Source organism: Aulonocara sp. 'chitande type north' Nkhata Bay, linkage group LG3 (genome assembly GCF_057382095.1).
Source record: "Aulonocara sp. 'chitande type north' Nkhata Bay isolate Kocher_YH1m ecotype deep benthic linkage group LG3, A_spYH_male_GT1.1, whole genome shotgun sequence".
Taxonomy (NCBI): domain Eukaryota; kingdom Metazoa; phylum Chordata; class Actinopteri; order Cichliformes; family Cichlidae; genus Aulonocara; species Aulonocara sp. 'chitande type north' Nkhata Bay.
The window spans coordinates 36,033,365-36,049,583 of record NC_141346.1 but is presented as its reverse complement, the minus strand read 5'-3'; the positions used below and the strand labels follow the sequence as shown (position 1 = coordinate 36,049,583).

At 41.0% G+C, this 16,219-nt stretch overlaps 1 protein-coding gene across 1 annotated transcript in view; it reads left to right on the top strand.

Annotated features, from left to right (window-relative positions):
* Positions 1-16,219, top strand: part of LOC147335398 (Fc receptor-like protein 5) — a 28,483-nt gene that overhangs the window by 4,801 nt on the left and 7,463 nt on the right. The window contains exons 3-7 of the mRNA XM_086286062.1: positions 9,635-9,907; positions 10,678-10,950; positions 12,913-13,179; positions 14,753-15,025; positions 15,131-15,397. Of these exons, the coding sequence (XP_086142188.1) occupies positions 9,635-9,907; positions 10,678-10,950; positions 12,913-13,179; positions 14,753-15,025; positions 15,131-15,397 (1,353 nt within the window). The remainder of the gene's footprint in view (positions 1-9,634; positions 9,908-10,677; positions 10,951-12,912; positions 13,180-14,752; positions 15,026-15,130; positions 15,398-16,219) is intronic.

Sequence of the window (16,219 nt, the reverse complement as noted above, 5' to 3'; positions counted from 1 at the left end):
AGGTGTGACATCACAAATATGGGTCATATGTGTGATGTCACATGCCGAGCTGCTGCTTTGTGAGTGGTTGTTCTGCCTCACAGATGGAACAAATGATCTTTAAAAGATGCCAAAGCGCAAGTGCAGCTTTTCAGACGAACTGCAAAAGAAATTTCCCTCGTACCATCGCGGTACAGGTAATTTTTCTTATACAGATAAGGCCTTCTTTCTGTACCATTTTCTTTTAATTCCAGAGGTTTTTAAGTTATTTTTTGTTTTGCACTTCTTGCCTAAAAGCCTATATCACATTTTTTATTTCACCATTCATTGATCGCACAGAGAAGGCATCGTTTAAATATGTTAAAATTTTCTTTAAACAAACAGTATTAAGAAAATTCTTCATGACTGGGCGAAGTGTTTTGGAAATCAAACTATACTTACACCATTGTGATTGTACCGTAATACACCAAATATCCCTGTAAATCTCAGCTTCTCTTCTTTTCTAAACCGCATTCTCCGCTGGTGGGCCCATGGTAAATAAAGGTAAGTGTCAGTGTGGACATACAGATATAGTTCCTCTCCCATATTTCTCATGTCAGACTCTGAACACAGCTTCCAAGTACAATCACTTGACTGTGTTTACAGCTGGTGGCCAATAGAGGGAGACATTAATCCATTTATAATTTATTGTATCTGTCATAGTCTCCCAGTCCTCCTGGTCAACCAACACGTTCTTTTTCCTTACGAGTGTAATGAACTCGATACTTTACTTTCTGTTTCTTTCCTGTACGCACTGCTGCAGTTTCATCTAAGAAGCAACCTGGCTGTCTTAAAGGTCATGAACATTCATTCAGAATTAGCAACACTGATGATGGTAATTATTAAAAAGTATTGGTACTGGTATCAGTATCAGCGATATAGGCCTGGTCTTTACTTGGTATCAGATTGATACCAAATCTTGCAGTATTGCACACGACTAATAAGTAGTGATATTAAATTCATTAAACTGATATTATTTCAGCACCATGGACAGCACACAAGGTTTTCACTGCATGAGCTGTGCTCTCTAACACGTGACTGTTTGTAGTGGTGGACAAATTTAGCTGCATGCACACATAGCTCTCTCTGTGATAGGTTAATAATTTTAATTAAAAAATATATGTATATTGATTATTGGCTGAAAGTGATTAAAATTTTTAATATTGTGACACAGTGGGTCCGCACTCTGGAAGGGAGGGGAACATCCGAAGAGGCATACGCCTGCTGAATGGCCTCCACAACCCTGTGGGACAATCGAGACTTAGACAAGGGTCTGACCAGAATTCCATAGTGGAAGCTCACAAACGGCTGGTCTGACTTCCTGAACGGCCGGATAAGTAAGAAGTTCTGTGCCAAAGCACAGAGATGGCACAGGGCAACCTGGCTCCCAGCTGCCTCCTTGTGCAGGTCCCCTGTGAGGAATATTCATAACTCCACTGACTTGGACAGGTGAAATTCAGATGGGGTCACACAGGCCGCACACCAGGAGGCAAACAGCCCCCGAAGAAAGCAGTAGGCAGTCCTGGTGGATGGCACACAAAACTCCTGCAGCATTCTCACTTTTAGATCAGGCCAGGCATGGAGCCTCTCACTCTCAGGGTACAGGCTGTCACCCTGAGCCCTACTGGGAAAAGATGGAACAGTGACCCCCTCACCTGGGACAGGAGGTCCCTCAGAACAGGGAGCTCCGGGGGTGTCCTGGTCATGACTGGCAGGATAACTGAAAACTAGCATGTGTGGCCAAAGAGGGGTCACCAGGATCAACTCCTCGGTCTGGACCTAGTGAAGGAATAACTGGAGGAGGGGTATGGAGGGAAGGCACAGAGAAGAGCCTGTGGTGAGGAGTGCACCAAGTTGTCTGCAGGGAGAAGAACAGATGGCAATGTGTCGATTCTCTGGGGGAAAAAATCTTCTGCCCCTCTGAAGCGACTCCAGATCTGGTGGACCACCTCTGGATGGAGTCTCCACTCCTCTTGGATCGGGCTCCCCCTCAACATATTGTAATGTCCACTGTCACGTTCAATGGTCCTGGCACATAAACTGCTTTCAGTGAGTAGAACGGGGTGAGCCCACTGCCACAGTCTGGTAGCTATCGTGCAGAGGAGGGGAGACCCTCGGCCCCCTTAGCTGTTGATGTAGGCTACTGTGACCATGCTTTCTGTCTTGATGATAACATGGTACCCTAACAGTCATGACAGAAACTGCTTGAGTGCCAGGATGACAGCTTGCAGCTCCAGCATATTTATGTCAGAGACGCCCAATGACTGATATAACACCTATTGACCGTAGAGCCCTCAGCCTCAGGAGCTGACCCCACGAGTGAAGCCCAAATGGGTCTAGGCACACCCCGAAGGCCTGCTGTCAATTCGGGGTGAGGGACATGGAGGCTCTGTTGGACTCCACAGTCATGCCCAGAAATTATGTGATGTGGGAAGGCTGCACGTGACATGAGCAGAGCTACATGGCTGCAAAACTGTCCTTTAGTGCAGCAGAAGGATACGGCCCAATGCAGTGGGAGAAACTCTCACTCACTGGGTTAACAGCCAGTCAGCCACAGAGAGGACCCACTAGCCACGTGAATGCACTGACAGAGGTGTTCTGACTTTCATGCATGTTTCTCACACAGCATGCTGGTGCTCTTGGCTTCTTGGTCTTATGGGGTGCAGATGCTCTCTCAGCACAATTTACCACACTGCTGGGTGTTATATACACTAGTGTATTCAGCTTTGCTGTAATGTTTTGATTCTGGGTCTCATCATGATGCACTTTGCTGGTGTTTTTGATTATTGATTTTGATGTTATGAAGATTAAGGGCACAACTTCACAAATCTGAATACAAACACACACACAAAGAAGAAAAAAGGAGGGTGATGATGTTTCAGATTAATATTAATTGACAGATGCCTCAGCGTGTAGACAAGAGTACATATGACATGTGAACCTAGTGGTTCGGGTCACCCTTTAATTCTTTTCTGACCCCCCTTTGTTTCTCTGAGCAGACTGTGATGACTGCATGTGTGTAAAAGACTGTTGTAGGTTTATTTTTATCTGCTGAAAATCTGATACCACAAAATTTCTGTCTGGGCCTCCAAGAAAAGAGGAAATGCAGCCTGTGGTTTCAGCCTGAAGTCTAACGTTTGTCTTCTTTAATCTCAACACAGCACAGTGGAAATGTGCAGGTATGACAATGTGTGAAAACAGGTTAAAAGTAGCTTTATTGTGGTGATGACACATGCTGGACTAAAGGATAAATAAAGCATGTGGGCATCAAGAGAAACGGTGAAAAGCTTGTTTCTCACGCTCATGTCTTTAAGAGTCTCTGCATGGACGTGCTGTAAATGTTCATTTATCTCTGAAATAAATAAAATCATCCATCACTCTCTCTGTCCACAACATCATATACAGACATGTTTTTCTTCTTACTGCAACTTCCAAACAGGCCAGTTCCTCACAGTATAACACAAAACTCCAAAGTATAATCACTGCTTTGTAACCAGCAGAGGAGCCAGTAAATCATCTAAACCTACTGATACTAATGTGTCTGTTTGGCTGCTGTTACAGAAATGGTTCCTACACCTGTGATGATGACGTCAGTGTTTGACTCCAAACTGTCTGCTGGACTCTGCAGTATCACAGAGACTTCCTGTCTTCAAGCCTCATGACATATTGATATGTACTGAAACTTTTGCACTTATGTTTACACATAAACTGCAAATAACATAAAAACATGAAGTAACATCTTAATGTATTTTACCTTTCCCACAGAAAAGTGGAGGGAAGGAAAAACACACCTGCTGTTCAACAATCTAAAACACTTCGATATCAACATGTTTGTGAGTGTGTGTAGATGATACTGCAACAAACCTTAATCGAAGGTTATCTTTGTAAGAAAGTGTTTGACAGAATAAGGATAGATGCTGTGTGTGCAGGCTTTAACTATTACTAATATTATAGACTGTATATTGAGAATGAGAAGTGAGAAACTGAGGTACACCTTATGCTCATATGGAGGGGACTACCCAATTGCAAAGTTACCACACCTTAAAGCTTTCACTGCTGTGTTGTCCTTTTGGAGTCTAATGTGGGCGGAGCCTATAGTAGCTTTCATAGTGTGACAGATGAGGTCCAACTAGACAGGTTATGGAGAGACAGACAACCATTCATGTTCACATTCACACCTGCAGGCAATCACCTGAATCACCAGTTAACATAATAATATATGACTTTGGAGAGAACCCAGACAGGTGGAGGGAGAACATGCAAACTTCACACAAACAGCCCAGCTGGTGGATTCTAACCAACAACTTTCTTCCTGTGAGGCAACAGTATGAACCACAGTCATCCAGCTCATGGTGGTCTAAGAAGTTTGGAAGGAAAGTGACTAAACTTCTTTAGCTTTCTTGAAGACGTGTCACCTCTCATCTAAGAGGCTTTTTCATTTCTAAAAGCAAACAGTAGAGAGTCTCAGGTATTTTAACCTCAGTGAGGGTCAAAGGTAGGGATGGGTATTGATAAGATTTTAATGATTCCGATTCCATTTTCGATTCTGTTTAACGATTCGATTCCTTATCGATTCTCTTATCGATTCTTTTTTTTTTTAAAAGGAGAACACTAAAGTCGATTAGCTTAGAACTGTGTTTTATATCTTCTCTTTGAACAAGATAGAAATTTAGGAGTAACATGGCCTTACAAACCCAACAGTGAGATCTTAAGAGATCCACAGCCTACGGCTCTTCAATGGGGTGTCACAGGGTCCCCAGGAAAAAAAATGTATATGTAAAATAATAAAATAAATATTCTCCTGTAGCAATAACAAAGTTTAACATAAATTATTCTGTAGCAATTACACAAGAATATCCAGTAATGTCCTGCCTACAATTAAACACATTCACTTACCAAAGTGAAATCGGGGGCATCTGCTGTGGCAAATGGGTGCAAACCTTTGACCACAAACTTAGTCACTGCTCGGTGACATTCGTCTATCCTGGCCTGAAAGGAGACGCTAACGGTAGACTGCAGCGAGAACTGCCAGCATCTGAGCCAGCCAGACTCTGTCTCTCTCATCATGGTTCTCTAAATGCAACGCACAGTAATAGCAGGTTTTGTAATAAGGTAAATCGCGCTAACATAATATGCAATGCTAATTGATTAGTTACCTGCAGTATTAACGGGAGAGGACGTGGAAACGCTACCGCTGCTACTGGGTTGAGCTTCGCTAGTCCGGAGCGGATCAAAAACACGACATTCGTTGAAAGCAATCGCGTGTTTTTTGAGCAAATGCTTTTGCATATTCGTAGTGTTTCCTCCCTCTGATGAAATCTCTACTTTGCAAGTATTGCACGTTGCCCTGTTGTCATCCTTTTTCATAAAGTGTAACCAAACTTTTGAGCGTTTGTGCCGCTCAGGCGCCGTGTTTCCTACTGGGTAAAAGACGCTACTCAACGTGATGACGTCATTCGGGGCGTCTGGAATCGATAAGGGAATCGTTTTTAAAAGTGGCAAACGATTCCAAGGAATTGAAACAGTGGGAACCGGTTCTCAACAAGAACCGGTTTTCGATACCCATCCCTAGTCAAAGGAGCTTGCAGAGAAAAGCGTCTGGACTTCTTTAAGTTGCTTGAAGACGTTTCACCTCTCATCCGAGAAGCTTCTTCAGTTCTAAGGTCAAATGGTGGAGAGTCCCAGATATAAACCTAGTGGGGGTAACCCTTGGCTCAGGCGATTAGAGGATCATCAGGGGGTCCTTTTGTCCCTCTGTGGGGGGATACTCCCACTAGGTTTATATCTGGGACTCTCCATTTGACCTTAGAACTGAAGAAGCTTCTCGGATGAGAGGTGAAACGTCTTCAAGCAACTTAAAGAAGTCCAGACGCTTTTCTCTGCAAGCTCCTTTGACTACGATGACCTGGATGACTGAGAACCTTCACAGTGAGGGTTTTACTTTAAGTTGGTCAAAGACTCACAATTAATGACGTGAGTCATCACATGAGCCAAGCTGTGAAAAAAGGTGTGGGTCATTATAGACCTATAAGTTTTTGGACTTAAAAAACACATTCATGAATCAAAGCTAATCAGTGCTCTGTGTTTGGCTTATTTAGTGATTCAAAAATACAAAAGAGTGGCAGCACAAATAAAAGTTTACAGTTTGACTGTCGTTTTAGGTTCAGTGCTGCCATCTTGGATTGTTAACTCACAGTATGTGTGTCTGCTCAGACTTTCCAAGCGGTAAATGTGAGTTTAGTTCCACTAAAAAAACAAAAAAACTTCTGGCTTATTCAGAAATTATCACCGGAGATTTTGGGTGAGAATGCTGTGAGAGGTTGCCTCACCCCATCATGTGATGTATTGAGGTCACTTGAAGAAAGATACTAGTGGGGGTTGATGTGCCTGGGAAGAGATCTCAAAACAGGATTGTAGTTGGCTGACAGCTGACACCATAAGGCACCACCTCTGGTTAATGATGGTCATTCACAGTAGAGACGGCCTCTTTCACTCCTCTTTCAAACCATACTTGTCTGTTCAAAATGTGAACACTGGCACCTTCGTATGAGTGATATTTGATATGATATTGGAAGCAGATGAAACCAAATAAATATTTGGAGATCATTGTCTGTGCATAATCCTGGAGAGTGAGTGAGTGTGGTGGCCAGAAACTGAAAACAATACATTTTGGGAAGACAGCATTCATGTATGGCACAATAAATGTCTGTGGATGTTCAGAAACATTTGCTGATAAGATGACTCGAGATAAAATATCGCAGCTTTATGATGACCACACAGGACACTGCACAAATCACATAAAAGAATAAAAATAAATAATAATAAAACATGACTATGAGCTGGTAAATATGTCACCTGACCTGAAACAACAGAAGGTAAGAAGCAAACACAAGAAGCAAGCCTGCATGTTTGCAGTGGACAGGAAATGTGAACACGTCACACAACTGCTGTGGTCAAAGCTACAGGAGCTGTTTGAGGTTTGTATAAAAGGAAAGGAAGCACAGAGAGGCCACAGTCAGAAGAAACACTCTGCTCTTATCTGTATTAAATGCAGCTTCTCTTTTTATTATTGATGTAAAGTCAAAGTGTTTGAGATCAGCTGAGGATCAGAGTGCAGCAGGGCTGGATGTGAGGATGGGGCACTCTTTGCTCTGCATGACGGGGTTATTGTGTAAGTACATTTGTGACATTGTTTGAATGGCACTGATTAATGAAAGTGTTTCTCATGTGTGAGAATTAGAGTGTATCACTGGTTTGAAGTGTTTATGTGAGAGTTTGAACAAAGCATATTTGTGATGTTTATGAAAGTTACAGACAAATGTTGGCTGGTTCCTTGGTTCAGTTTAGTCTGAGTATCGTGTTGGATACATCGCTGCTTGTTGCACTTGACTCATTGTTGTGTACAAGTTCATATATTAATAGTGTTTTATGCACAGAAATATTTTGATGAGCAGTAACTGTGTCATGTGAAAATTAATCTTTAAAAACACTTTTGTTCATTTTGAGTTTGATTTTCTGTCAGTTTGATCCTGATGATGTTTAATCTTTACTTTAGTGCTCGGTTCTCTCTTCTACGTTAATGCTGAAGGTGAGAAATGGTTCTTTCATTTCTTCACATTCATATAATATGTATAATTTTAATCTGATATTTTATATTTCATGCACCATTTGAAATCACATCCTGTTTCTCTGTTTGTGCATCGTTTTATTTAAGATACTAAATGGGTTTATAAACAGTGAGTGAGTTAAATCCTGCAGGTCTGTGCAGTCACTCTGTGGTTTTACTCAGAATATTAATTAACTGCTTTAATTTGTTTCATAAAAACACATCTTATTGTTTTCAAGTCCAAATGTCACCAGGATGCAGTAAATCTTTTGACTCTTAACAGCAGCAATAAAAATCAGTTCAGCTTCAAAATGACTTGATGCTTCCATCAATCTCTAACTTGATGTGTTTATGTGAACAGTTCCCAATAAGCCCACCGTGATCCTCAAACCATCCTGGCCTCAGATACACAGCAGTGAGACAGTCACTGTCAGATGTGAAGGAAGTCAGTCGATGTTTGTATGGAGAGATGGCACAGTAATCAGACCTCGAACATCTGAATACAGAATCAGCAGAGCTACTGAGTCTGACAGTGGAGGATACAGCTGCTGCACCATGAGTCTTTCAGTCTGCAGTGACATCATCACACTGACTGTATCATGTAAGTTGGACACATTTCATTGAGTCATATTGTTCTTTGTTTTAGTTTAGTAACAAAATCAGAGAAAATCGTAACAAACATTAAACACAGATGTGATGATCTCAGTTTCTTCAGTACCTGCACATGTGTAGTTTCCACCACTGCAGCTCAGAATTATACACAATTATTTTGTTTTTATAATTTATTTGAAGTTGTGGATCAAACATAATCAATAAATACAGAATGAGCAGAGCTGCTGTCTGATGATGGAAAATACAGATGCTGAAAAAAGAAAAGGCTGATCATCAACAGAGAAGAGTTCTGTTATCACATCACAGCCCTGGTTGGGGTCGGGGATAGCATATAGGGGTGGCTGTAGCTCAGGTGGCAGAGCAGATCAGCCACTAATCAGAAGGTCGGTGGTTCGATCCCAGGCTGCATCCTGGCTGCATGCCAAATATCCTTGGGCAAGATACTAACCCCGTGTTTGCCTACTGGTGGTGGTCAGAGGGCCCGGTGGCGCCTGTGTCCGGCAGCCTCGCCTCTGTCAGTGCGCCCCAGGGCAGCTGTGGCTACAATGTAGCTTGCTATCGCCAGTGTGTGAATGTGTGTGTGCATGGGTGAATGACTGAATGTAGTGTAAAGCGCTTTGGGGTCCTATGGACTAGAAAAGCGCTATACAAATGCAGGCCATTTACCATTTACAGTATGAAAAACATCTGTGTAAATTATGACTGATAAATGCTGCTGACTGTGCACTGGTTATGCATCTTTATGCATATATATTTATGTGATCATGATCCTTAAAACAAACATTTAAATAAAAAACAGATTAAAAAATCTGATAATAAGAGCGACCACAATCAACTGGCCTCAGATCAGCTAACAGTGTATAGTTCACCTGTCTCTGCATTTAGGAGTACAGTTTGGTGACAGAGCATAAAAACAGTCTCACCTGATTCTTGATTCACTCTGATAAAGTTACCATCATGTTATATACATCCAGCGTTAGCTCCTGGCTCTCTAGCTGGCTAACAGTTAGCTGAGATACCTGTGCTGTCCTCATGTGTGCTGCTGCCAGTTGTTGATTCTCATCAAATTTGCTTTGAATACACTTTTTTTTCTTGTGCTGTTTGTGCCTGTTTGCATCAAGTGTGATGATCACACTGAGATCAGGGACCGACCTACCTGAGAAACCTAAGATCTATTATTGAACTCCATCCATCTTCTTAACCCATCATCCAGGGTCGTGACCTATTAAGCACTTACTGAATTAAAAAAAATACATAAATTGTAAATTAATAAAAATAAATTGGATTTTTTTAAAATTACTATTGAGCTTTTATGTTGAAATCTTTATTTGTTATATAGCAAAGTTTTTCCTGAAGCAACTGACAGTCTGATGTTTGTCTTTCCTGTAACATCAACAGCAAGTAAACCCAGAGCCACACTGAGAGCACAAAGTTCAGTCATACCAGCAGGGGGCAGTGTGACACTGAGCTGCTCTGTGGAGGGCTCTGCTGGCTGGAAGTTTGACTGGTTCAGACGTGATTCTGAGTTTTCTGGAGCTCAGAAAATAGGAGCTGGAACATCAGAGCACACGATCAGTATTTCAGAAGGAGGCATCTATTACTGCAGAGGAGGGAGAGGAGATCCAGTTTTCTCCACAGAGGACAGTGCTGCAGTTACAATTCAGAAACAAGGTGAGGGTGAAATTTTGTTGTGAAATAAAACGAAACATCATGATTAAACTGAAGTAGCAATTAATTTATGATTTTTTTTCAGTTTAATATTTGTATTTATTTGTTTGTTAGGGAAAGTTTGGGCTGCTGTGAAACTGTAGCACAGCTGGTCTCAGATATTCACTGGTGAGACAATCACTCTCAGATGTGAGATTCAGGGAGGTGAAGGAAAGGTGTGGAAATATGAATGGACAGCACCCAACACAAACAGCCCTCCAACATCCAGTGAATACAGGATCAGCAGAGTTTCAGTGTCCCACAGTGGAGACTACAGATGTCGGGGTAGCAGTGACTATCTCTTAACAGGATGGAGTGATGCCTTCAGACTGACAGTTTCATGTGAGTTGGACCATGCTTCATGCTGACATTTAATGTTTTCATGTTTACATCTGTCTTAACAGGAAAACTCCAACAATGATCCAGCTGTCTGCAGGCAGCTCAGGACAACAGTTTTTCTCACTGTGCAAACAGAAAGGAGAGACACCATGGAGGCTCTTAAAATATCAGCAGTTTAAAGAGGAACGTACAGAGATGACAGTTTGATAAGAGGATGATAAATCAGTGAAATCTTTAGTCTGTTAAACAGTCTAATGTGTCAAATGCAGGGAAACTAATTAATTTTTGTGTTTGTAGATAAATTACTCTGTGAATGTTTAAAGTGTGATTATTTCTGTAAGAAATGTATTCATGTTGATGATTTAATTTGTTTAATGGTTTTGTTTCTTCAACAGCAAGTAAACCCAGAGCCACACTGACAGCACAAAGCTCAATCCTACCAGCAGGGGGCAGTGTGACACTGAGCTGCTCTGTGGAGGGCTCTGCTGGCTGGAAGTTTGACTGGTTCAGACGTGATTCAGTCTCTTCTAAAGCTCAGCTCATGAGAGGAAATGAAGGAAAAACAGTTATTATTGTCTCACAAGGAGGTCTGTACCACTGCAGAGGAGGGAGAGGAGATCCAGTTTACTACACAGAGGACAGCAGTGACGTCACAGTTGTGGAGACTTGTGAGTTTTAAACTTTCTGTTATTTAAGTTTCTCATGTGTTTCATACAAATGTAAAAATAAACATTGTGGCATCAACTCCAAAAAAACCTGCATATTTATCGCTCATTAGCTGCTGTTAGTCTTTAAATTGTGTTTTATTAAATATTTTTGGCCTCTCTCTTTAAATGCTTCTTCACCTTAAACTGACTTTAAGTGGACATGAAAGACTGTGTATTAAGCCACAGAGCCATTAAACAAACAAATAAACAAACAAAAATAAAGGTTAATCCTGAACATGTTGTTATCCGAGGTCATCAACAGCTCAGCTAACATCAGATCAGATCAGGGTCGGTAACCCGCGGCTCTTCCGCCCCTCAGCTGTGGCTCCCGCAAGCTTTGGGTGAAAAAATGAAAAATAAAAGTCCCACACAACATCCCCAACATCTGCAGGAGGAAGTTTACAGAGTGAGAAAAAGAAAAGTGTGTTTATAGCAGCAGCTACTGCAGCCAGAGAGAGTCTGACAGGCCCAGCTGTGAGCCACATGTTAGTATCCAGCTGTTCACTGTGTTCACCGCCTCCAGAGGAAGAAAGTGTGCTGCTGTGACCTTCCCACGCCTCCCTCCATCTCTGCACTTTGCCATAAGTTGACCCAGAGCAGAAAGCTAGTTAGCAGCTACGAGCCAAACTCAGAACACGGAGCATCAGCCAGAGGTCTCCGTGGGTCAGAGCCGTGGATCTGGAGATAAACCTGCCGTTCTGACACTCATGTCAACACGACAAAGTCTGCTTTCCATAAGGAGACAAATTTGTGTTGAAAGTATGACAAACACACACGACATGATCAACAAGCAATGATTTGTGGCTTGAAAGCAGCTCACATTTGTGGATCTGTGTGAAGCTGGCAGTTAAATTAGACTCAAAACCCCACGTGGGCACGAGACGTGATCTGTGGTGTCAGGTGATTTGTCCACATGTATTTAAGGTGTTGTGAGCTGTGTATTATCACCAGATATGCTGTTATTGTGCAATAAATATCTTTATGTTTTCGACCCTGAGCTGATGTATTTTATACTCAGGGCTGCCCGTGGCTGCATGAAAACAACAGAAGATGATCGCTCATTGAAATGGACTGAAGACATAATTATATACAAATAGTTTTCATGATTATTCTTCTTATTTTACAATTATTGGACCACAGCTACATTTTATTTACTTATTCTGAACTCAAACAGACCTGCAGAATGATGCTTTATTTAAAGTAGGCCTGCACAGGCCTGTGCTGTTTTTCTCCTCTTTAAAGTTTTTGTTAAAAAGTTCTTAAAAGGTAAAAAAGCTCTTCTTCTTATTAAGACATCTTGTATTGTATTAAGTATATTTATTATCATCTCTGAATTCTGGACGATGAATTTTAAAGAAAGAAATCTGAAAAACAATCCAGACGTTAAAATTTGTGCCTCAATGATCAGCAGTTACTCAGGTTTGTGTCGACACATTTGTACAATAGTTTGTGTGAACTGGAGACCTGAAAAGTTGCACACAAATCACTGCACACATCTGTAAATCTTACTTTCTGCTTGTGAATCATATTATACACAGTTGCACCACTTTCAAGGTAAATTTGTTGCCATAAAAACAAGGATATACTGTCCACCTTCACTCCCTGTCTCTGTAGCAGTAAGTGGTTCTTCAAAGGGAAAATGCAGCTGTTTGCTGTAATGTTAGGATTTGTAGATCACTTTATAAATGTGGAGTGTGTGGAGAACAGGCTGTGTGAGTCAGATACACCAGTGGGCCACCACACACGTGTACCACACGGTAAATAAATGTAAACACTGATTTTTAAATACAACTTCATTTAAAGTCAAAGTGTCACCAGGATGCAGTAAATCTTTCTCCTCTGAACAATAGCAAAAAGAAAGTCAGGCTTCAAAATGACTTCATGTTTCTATTTGTCTCTAACTGGATATTTTTCTGTGAACAGTTCCCAGTAAGCCCACTGTGACCCTGCAGCCATCCTGGACTCAGATATACAGCGGTGAGACAGTCACTGTCAGATGTGAGATTCAGGGAGGTGAAGGAGCTCAGTGGACGTATGAATGGAGAGCAGCCAAGTCAAACACACCTCCAACATCCAATGAATACAGAATCATCAGAGCTACTGAGTCTGACAGTGGAGGATACAGCTGCCGGGGCAGAAGGGACTATTTCTTCTCAGAGTGGAGTGATATCATCACACTGACTGTATCATGTAAGATCTTTCATTCAGATTATTTCAAATTACTTATTGTGTTAATCTAACCTTTAATTGGGAAAATTAGTCATCTGCCTATTAAATAAAATCACAAATCAGATGTTAATTTATTTATTTTTTATTCTAGTAAACTTTCAAACGTGATAACAGACAGTTTGTGTTTATATTACAAAACATATCATTTAACCATTTGTGGACAGGCTGCAGTCTTCAGTGTCCATGAACAGCATCAACATGCTGGTTCAGACGTTTCTTCTCAGGGTAGAAATTATTTCTTTTCTTCTTGTATAAAAATATTTTAATGTTAGTTTTAATTCAAAATTAACATGTAACACATATAAACATCAAAGAAAAAGCAAGTGAATGTTTCAGTTCAACAAGCGCTCCAGTCAGACATTAAACTTCAGTAACACTGTGCAGTTATGAAACTTTAATCTGAGTCAAACTGATTTAATCAACATTAAATAAATCAATGAAATAAACATCACCCCGCAGATACAACCTCAGTGAATTATGTCCAGTGTTCACTCAGTGTGGGTGTTAAACTGTGTGACCGGAGTCGTGCTTTGTGGCATCGAGAGCTAACAGCTAACAGTTAGCCAAGCTAACATTGAAGCACTTTTGCAAATAGGCTCGAACAAAATGAGTATGGATTAAAAAAGTACACTTGGTGACAGACAAACAGGGTATTTTAAAACTTTACTTATACTCTATACCACTATAATTGCTGCTTGTGAATTGAAATGCATTCTGGGATACCTGGCTGCCCCACGTCCACAGTACCACCAGTTCATCGCAGTCCATTTTCTAGTATTGATCTGTGCTGACTTACTCTACATGGTAACCAATCAGATGTTAGACGAGCTGCAGTGGCAGCGTTAAACAAGACCCTCCACAGGTTTTTCACATTTTGGCAAGTTTGGTCTCACGAGGAACACAAACTCCATCTTTAGCTGAATTAAACTCAAAGGACTCCTGTGTGGTTTTATTTTATTGGAGACTTCATTGGAGTCTGTCAGCCTCTCTGATTGTTCAGTTTTCCTCTGTAAATAAGGTGTTTACATTATTCAAAATTACATTTAAGATCATAGAAAACTACATGAACTTGATGTTGGAACCATGTCAGCGATGGTCACGGTGCTCGAACAATAACAGACACCGTTCAGTGTAGTGTGATTTTAGACTATTATTAAAGGGAAAAGTAGAGAGGACACAAACAAACTGACCATGGATTAAACATGGATAAAGTACTTTGTATTTGTGACATTTGTCTTTGAATAGATGAAGAATAAATCAGAGGGAATCTGTAGTGTAGTTGTGCATGAAGACAGTCTAATGTGTCACATGCAGGTAAATGTTTTCTGTTTGGTGCTAGAAGCTAAATGACTGAGTGAATGTGTAAAGTTTGATCATTACTATTAAGCACTTACTGAAAAAAACAACAAATTGCATATTTCTAAAATGATTCTTGAATGTTTTACTTTCTCTTTAAAATCTTTTATTTATTGTAACAAAGTTTTTCGTGAAGCAACTGACAGTCTGATGTTTGTCTTTCCTGTAACATCAACAGCAAGTAAACCCAGAGCCACACTGACAGCACAAAGTTCAGTCATACCAGCAGGGGGCAGTGTGACACTGAGCTGCTCTGTGGAGGGCTCTGCTGGCTGGAAGTTTGACTGGTTCAGACGTGATTCAGAGTTTTCTGGAGCTCAGAAAATAGGAGCTGGAACATCAGAGCACACGATCAGTATTTCAGAAGGAGGCATCTATTACTGCAGAGGAGGGAGAGGAGATCCAGTTTTCTCCACAGAGGACAGTGCTGCAGTTACAATTCAGAAACAAGGTGAGGTTGAAATTTTGTTGTGAAATAAAACGAAACATCATGATTAAACTGAAGTAACAATTAAGTTGTGATTTTTTCATTTTAATGTTTCTGTTTATTTGTTAGGGAAAGTTTTGGCTGCTGTGAAACTGCAGCACAGCTGGTCTCAGATATTCACTGGTGAGACAATCACTCTCAGATGTGAGATTCAGGGAGGTGAAGGAAAGGTGTGGAAATATGAATGGACAGCACCCAACACAAACAGCCCTCCAACATCCAGTGAATACAGGATCAGCAGAGTTTCAGTGTCCCACAGTGGAGACTACAGATGTCGGGGTAGCAGTGACTATCTCTTAACAGGATGGAGTGATGCCTTCAGACTGACAGTTTCATGTGAGTTGGACCATGATTCATGCTGACATTTCATGTTTTCATGTTTACACCTGTCTTAACAGGAAAACTCCAACAATGATCCAGCTGTCTGCAGGCAGCTCAGGACAACAGTTTTTCTCACTGTGCAAACAGAAAGGAGAGACACCATGGAGGCTCTTAAAATATCAGCAATTTAAAGAGGAATGTGCAGAGATGACAGGTTGATAAGAGAATGATAAATCAGTGAAATCTTTAGTTTGTTAAACAGTCTAATGTGTCACATGCAGGTAGGGATGGGAATGGATAAGAATTTATTGATTCTCATTGGCTCCACTTTGAGAGTCGCCACCATCTCTAAGCAGAATATCAAAGACATTCATGCAGATTAGAGGCTGTGAGGTCAAATGTTTGTGCATGTTGGAGGTATTTCCCCTCTTTGTTGGGATCATTACTAGAAAAAAGTAAAGAAAAAAGTTCTTACACAAAATCAGCACAAAGAGACTTTAAAGCGGTCGTCATGGTGATTTTACAGTAGAAACTTGAACAGGTAGAAACGGAGCTGCAGCCTGACTGCTCATCAGTTTGTTACCTGTTGAATTTCAGCAGCAGCTTTACTGTAAATCACAACTCATTTCTCACAGTGCTGGTCTGGGGTCAGCATTCACTCAGCTTTAACGTCACTAAGGGTTCTTGGCTAGCTTAGCGTTAGCATGCTGTGCTTTAAAGAGCCAAAGTTGTGTTAACAGGTGATTATTTGAATGCAGTTGTTTCTGTCCTAGAACAGTTTCCACTTTACCATCACTCTCATCCTGTATGCTGTAATCCAGTTCTCTACTCCCATCC